This window comes from Adiantum capillus-veneris, chromosome 26, assembly GCF_014529385.1.
Source record: "Adiantum capillus-veneris isolate H3 chromosome 26, ASM1452938v2, whole genome shotgun sequence".
In the NCBI taxonomy this organism is placed as follows: Eukaryota; Viridiplantae; Streptophyta; class Polypodiopsida; order Polypodiales; family Pteridaceae; genus Adiantum; species Adiantum capillus-veneris.
In genome coordinates, this window is record NC_140956.1 from 36,301,263 (window position 1) to 36,307,850 (window position 6,588).

The 6,588-nt window shown below is 44.4% G+C and overlaps 1 protein-coding gene and 1 pseudogene across 1 annotated transcript; both read right to left on the minus strand.

The window, feature by feature from the left end:
• Positions 1-567: 567 nt before the first annotated feature.
• LOC147423263 (uncharacterized) lies at positions 568-2,222 on the minus strand. The gene has a single exon (XM_086501767.1). It carries the CDS (start codon positions 2,220-2,222, stop codon positions 585-587), a length of 1,638 nt encoding a protein of 545 aa, XP_086357893.1. The 3' UTR covers positions 568-584.
• Positions 2,223-3,158: 936 nt separating this feature from the next.
• LOC147423264 (uncharacterized) lies at positions 3,159-4,076 on the minus strand (annotated as a pseudogene).
• Between the last annotated feature and the right edge of the window lie 2,512 nt (positions 4,077-6,588).

A 6,588-nucleotide genomic window follows, 5' to 3' on the forward strand; every position in this document is an offset into this window, starting at 1 on the left:
AGAGAGCGGGCAGCCTTGCTTCACCCCAATAGTGGAGTGAACTGGTGTAGAAAGTCCCTCCGGAGTGCTGATCTGTACAATGCCATGATCCCCCAAATGAGCTCTGTGAGTACTCCCATTTCTTGTAATCTGCGCATCAATCTAGCTCTGGGTACTGCGTCAAAAGCTTTGCGGAAGTCCACAAAGCTACAATAGATCCGTCTCCCATGAGATCTGCCTTCCTCGATGATGGCCCTGAATGTGAAGATATGGTCAAGAGTAGAGAAGCCTCTCCTGAACCCTGCCTGCCCAGTTGCACGCATTCCTTCCCTCTCTGCCCATCTACTCAGCTGTTGCTCAAGAATGGATGCATACAACCAAACCAATACAGGCTGCTTTAATATTGTCGAACTTGTTTAAATTTACAGCTTCAACAGTTATCAATTTACATTCATGAACTGCAGCTGGTGCTGTAGATCATGCCAGTAGTGGGCTAAATAAAGAGCAGCATGTCTCAATAATATATAGCGGTTCTGCAGGCTGGCTGGTAGGCAAACATTATGATTAGCAGCTGCTGTGCGGCCATGGCATTCGTGTCGATTATATTATCCCTTAGTTAACCCCCGATTCATGCAAATGTTGAGGGTTTTTGGGGAACCCTGACATATATAGTGTCCTGGCATCTCCACAATATAATATAGGGGACTCGGGAGTAGGCACCTCACCTTACCATATAGAATTAGCTGCAGGAGGTCGACTATTGTGGGAAATACTCCAACTTGGACGGCAATATTGGCCGTGTTCATTTGTGCAGCTTGTCGAGCAGCATATTGTGTTGGAATAACATATGGTCCCAGACCCGGTGGTGGTGGCCGTCGAATCAGGGCCTGATCGTGCACAAATGCATGCTGAGCCGGAGCTGGGCCGGCAGCAGTAGCTAAATATTGATCACATAAGTAGTTTCTCGGTGCAAAACCTGGCGGCGGAGCTATAATATAATTCAGAGCATGTGGAAGTAATATGGCTGAATTATGAGGCGTGGCTTGCTGATCAGTACAACTAGGTACTCTGCACTCCAGATTAACATTCTGCATGTTGACATAGTTTCTCGGTGCAAAACCTGGCGGCGGAGCTGTAATATAATTCAGAGCATTTGGAAGTAATATGGCTGAATTATGAGTCGTGGGTTGCTGATCAGTACAACTAGGTACTCTGCACTCCAGATTAACATTCTGAATGTTGACATATCCAGTCATAAGTTTGCTGCCAATATTATTGAGGGCGTATTTTGGGATGGCTCCAAAACCTGGCGGTGGCGTCAACTTATGAAGATGGACTGCGTGAGGGCTTGCCCTGGCATCTCCACACTTATACATGAATCCTTGTCTGCCTGTAGCAGTTGAAGACGGTGATGGTGGCTGCCCATGAACTATATCTTTCTCTGCACTAGTTATTCGATGATTCATGCGATGCAAATATTCGAATTTCTCCCCCTGCTTATCCACACAGTTTCTGTCACATTTTCTGTTGACATACTCCAACTTTATCCAGTCAATGTTCTTGAACCATGGATGTTCCTTGATGTCATGGGCTGTCCTGAGGCGCTTGTTGGGGTCCTTGTGCAGCAAGCCTTTAAGCAGAGAATGGGCATCCCTGGACAAGTATGTGGGCAACCTCGGTTGTCGCGTCAGCACCTCTTGGCATACTTTGTCCTCATCAATATCGCAACCGCGCTTTCCAAAGGGCAGGCAACCAGCCACCATCTCAAAGAAGAGCACCCCAACACTCCACCAATCCAAAGCAAAGCCATACTCCTTGCCTTGCAACATCTCGGGCGCCATGAAAAAGTATGTTCCACAAGGAGACGAGCGCATCTTTCCAGATTCTTCTGAAGACTGGCAACCAATTATGTCCACAGCTAAGCCGAAGTCAGCGAGCTTGACATGGCCGCCATCTTGCTCAAGTTGGGAGAGGAGGTCTCCACCATCCAGGAAGTCGAGGAGGAGGTGGGCCTGTTTGCTGGAGAGGAAAGAATACCAGAGACGAAGGATGTGAGGATGGGGGTCCAATTGCAAGCGAGACAGGATATGGCGCTCATCCCTGATGGAGCGGAACTTGGCAATGTTGACGCTCTTGAGGCCGAAAATGCGATAGGTGAGCTTGTGCTGCACCTGATAAACCTTGCAGAAGCCGCCCTCTCCAACCTGCCGCAAGATGGTGAAGTCGTTGATGCTGCTGTTCATTCGATGATCTCCTAATACCCTAAACGAAATATTCTGAAGGTAGGCGTTTGAGCCTATGAGCTTTCCTGTCACGCTTAAAAAAAAATCGATGAGTTACAAGTAAAAGCGAAAGTGATGAATGACCTAATGGAGACCTCGAGGCAAAGCGTCAACAGCGAAAGTAGGAATCTCGTTAATAAGAGAGTCAGGGTTGGTGGAGTGAAGAACGCGTGTAAAGCCACCCATCTCAGAACCAGGAAGATCTTTAAAGTGCTTGAATCTGCGTTACACAATACGATAGTGCGACTGTTGTGAGCATAATCTGTTGCTATAAGCGTAGTGTGAAATAGATGTTTTATACCTTTATGATGCATGCGCAGCTCTGTAGGCATCCACAATAGAGGATCTACGTACGTGTTTCTAGTTCCTTTTGGGTCATTATTTCTTCGCTTCTAGATCTGCTGTTATTCATATTTGTGATCGTGGTTACTGTGGTGTAAGTCACCACAATAGCCAGAAATGCGACAAAGCATAGAAAGAAAGAGCCCGATAGATTCATGCTTGTGAGCGTGAAGGAAAAATCAGTAAACAAATCTGCCGAATGGAGTTTTGTTGACTCAATAAATGCAGAGTATTTTCACTACTTGAAATAGTATGTCAAAAATGAAAAAATACAAATGACTTTGAAGGATGTACTGCACATTTGACTGCCAGAGACAATGTCTCCAACCCCCAAAAGTCGTGATGCATCAGGGCAATGATTCATTTGTCTTAAAAGAGCTACACTTTTGCTATTTGTCGCATTCAAAACATCGAACCTAAAATTATCAGTGAACGGCTGGTATGCTGCAAAGTCTTTCCTCATTTTTTTTGGCGTGTGTGCCTTTCTCCTCGCGTCGTAGTTCTTTGTCACACCTATGTATCTCGTACCATTTTTTGTGCAGGTTATCGAGTAGACTATGTAGTTGATTTCCTTGTCTGTCTCGCTGTCTCTTTGATGCTGGCATCTGTGGTGATGTCTCCTCCTGTGTCTGAGTTGCCTGAGTACTCTCCTCCATTTCGATCTTTATGTCTACAATGTATCCCTGCACTGCATAAGTAAATGTTAGTTGTGTTCTGATTTAGAATTGCAGATAGCTGTAAGTAGTTCTTATACGTAAGGAGTGGATGCAATGTTTACCTGTTGTTTTGTTTCTTTTTCTGAACGGGTCTGTTGTTTCTCCGAAGCGTTTGTTGAATAACTCTTGATCGAAGTGCCAAGTGAAAAGCTCGTCTGTCAATATTGGTTCATTTTCTTCGAGTCCCATCTCGACCCTAATTTTGTTTAATATCATGTCACCGTTTTTCCTGTCAAGATCAAGGAGTTTGTCGAGCTCTATGTTGAAGCCAAAGTGCAGCATCTCGATGGCAAACAAAGAAATGCCTTTTGTCTTTGTATGTAGCAATTGCAGAGCCTCTCCATCAAGTAGTCTTCCTGCTGCTTCGTCGTATTGCAACTCGAGTTTGTTGAGTATTTCTTTCTGCAGTCCGGTTGCGAACCTAACCTGTTTGTCACTGTTTTGCTTCAGTATCTGCTTCATTGAGTTGATGTAGCTGCGGACGTGCGAGTAGTGTGGTCGTGGTTTTATGTATGAATGTGGATGGCTCTCCTGCTAAATTTGCCATTCTCATTTGGCCAGAGGTAGGATAGTTTGATGAACCGTCATTGTTTGTTGCGGATGAAGTGCTTGTTGCGTTACTTTTGAACAGACCAAATAGCTGCAAGTGAGGACAAAGAATAAGCATTTTGTGAGAAGAGCTTTCTATGCATTCAAGTGTAATGTTGATCTTTAAGGAACATAGATTTTGGAATGTACAGACCTTGTTGGCTGCCATGTTATAGTCGTTTTCTTAAAAACCTGTAACACAAGACACGATATTAAGAAATGCATCATACGATTTGCAAGTGAGGACAAACTTGATATGAAATGGAGTTATACAATTTTATGTGATTGTACATATTCAAGTATCTGTAAGCAAATCTCTCATAGGCTCAAACATGTCTGGTGTAGGAAGCTCTAGGATCCTTATGTGTCTTCTTTCGGTGACTCGCAAGAACATGAAAAGTTGTTTGATGTTGAGTATGGCCTTTTCAACTATTGTTGCACCCTGCAATTTGTGACCCGTTATTGCATATGCTAGTATCAAAGGGAATGTATATTTGTGGTAATATTTGAAGTTGAATGCTCTCGTGGAGTGTTTTGTACACCGAATGGTGATTCTGGTATTTGTGTTGTCTATGAGCACAGTGATCGCGTCTACCAGACCGGTGCAATCATGGGATATATCCTTGACCCTTCATGTGGCACCGTTTGCAGCGCCGATTTCCAAGTCTAGATTTGAGGTGATCATACACTTTGCACCAACATCGACATTGTGTATTTCATTGAAAGAGGTGTCGTTGACCCAGCTTTCTAAGAGTGGCTCATTGTCCGCGTTTGTTTTTAACACTATTCGGACTATCTGCTCGTTTGCAAAGCTCCTTTGCAATATGATGTCATTCTATCTCCGAGTGTCATCGCGATGTGTGCGGTGTTTTCATCCATACTTTCCAATAGTTCTTGTTCATTTATGATGCACTCTGAAAACGTGCTTGTTATCTCTTGTTCGATTGGCTTTCTTTGTCTAATTGTATGCAGAAAGTTGAGGAATATTGGGTCCGCTGCATGTCGAATTGAGAATGTCATCTTGTGGACTATCCCATGCTTGAAGTGTGTCGATTGTGTAATTGTACATACATGGCAGAAAGGTGTTGGGTGCTTACAGACGGGCGGTAGCTGTGCAAAGTCTCCAAAGAGAAGCACCAATTTACTGCAGAATGGGATCATGAATTGATACGTTTGTGACATTGACAAGTTGGCGAACGACCATATTGAATGTTGTGCTTGTGAGCATTGATATCTCGTCCATTATGATAACATCAGCCTCTTTGATGGATGTGAATCTTTCGTCCCCTGGGTAGTGTTTATTCGAGCCCGACGTTATCTGGAATTGATAGTGCACTGTTTTTGCGACACTGCTTAGCCGAGATGCAGCTGCGCCAGTTGACGCTGTCAATATGACTGTCTTGTTCTGTTGTACGAACTTGGTCGTCATGTATTTGATGAGGAATGACTTTCCGGATCCTGGGACGCCCGTGATAATGTGGAGGCCGGATGTTTTGGTGGCTGTGTCTTCGAATATCTTGTGTTGTTCAGGAGTGAGTGCTGCGTTATGGACATTGGCGAACTCCTTTAGGAGCTGCAGCATGTTATGCCTACTAGTTTCCTTGGTATCATTTATCTCTACACGGCTTGAATGAATCGGATTCTCGCGGTTCAGGAAGAGCTTCTGGTGGATCAGGTTCACAATGTGCCCCGTGTTCTCGTTTAAAAGCATGTTTCGTTGTGTGTACTCGTTGATGTACATCTCGAGGTCCTCCTCGTCTCTTATTAACTGTCGGATTTTGCACTCTGTAAAGTAAAAAGACATTGGGTTTTGTTGTGAGATCAGATCGGACTCGGTTCTAAATGTTGCTTTCTGTAGCAATATGTTGAATAAGAAGCCCTCCGGTTGGTGGCCAGGGTGGTATTCGGTGAATCGTACGAGCCGGTGATTTTCTAGTACCAAGTTGTTGTAGGCATCGTACATCTGGCTCTTCTGAGATCCTGTGGTGTTGTTCTCGATCTTGAAAGGTTTGTGGTACATGCAGAACGTGTATTACTCTAGCTGCAGTGGCCTTGCACAATACAAGTTGACTGGGTGCATAACGATCGTTTGGCTCTGTGATAACAATCTTTGTCTTAGTGAAGGTGGCGATGAGTCGATATATTCCACGGCTTCGCTTCTTGTGATGATCCGAATTTGCAGACAATTTAGTGCTGCCTCTGTTGCTGAAATCGGCTTGGAAATTATCGATGCTGCAATTACGGGGAGCTTGACCTTGCCTAATTCATTGAGGCCGAGCCTTGTTGCATTTTCCTCTGAAAGGTTGAGTGGACCCATTGGCTCTGTCTTCATTGCATACTTTAGCAGGTAGTGAGATATAGATGATTTGGTCACATGTTGGATGTTCATGTGCGCTCCCCACAACAGCAAGATTGTCGGGTGGTAGGGAACTATGTTACGGTGTTCATGTCTGGGCCGATAGTACAACCACCTTGATGTTTGTGGGTCCATTATGGGTTTGGTTGATTGTTGAGGAGTGAATGGAAAGCCATATTTGCATGTAGAGTGTTGGCCCATTACCCTGCAGGTGGACTTGCATTTGTGAATTTGTTTTCTTGTGACGAGGTGATGTAAATGGTTTGAGAAATTCAAAGGAGGCTGTTGTGGGTCTGGTATATATGCCGCTATTTCATCTGCTACC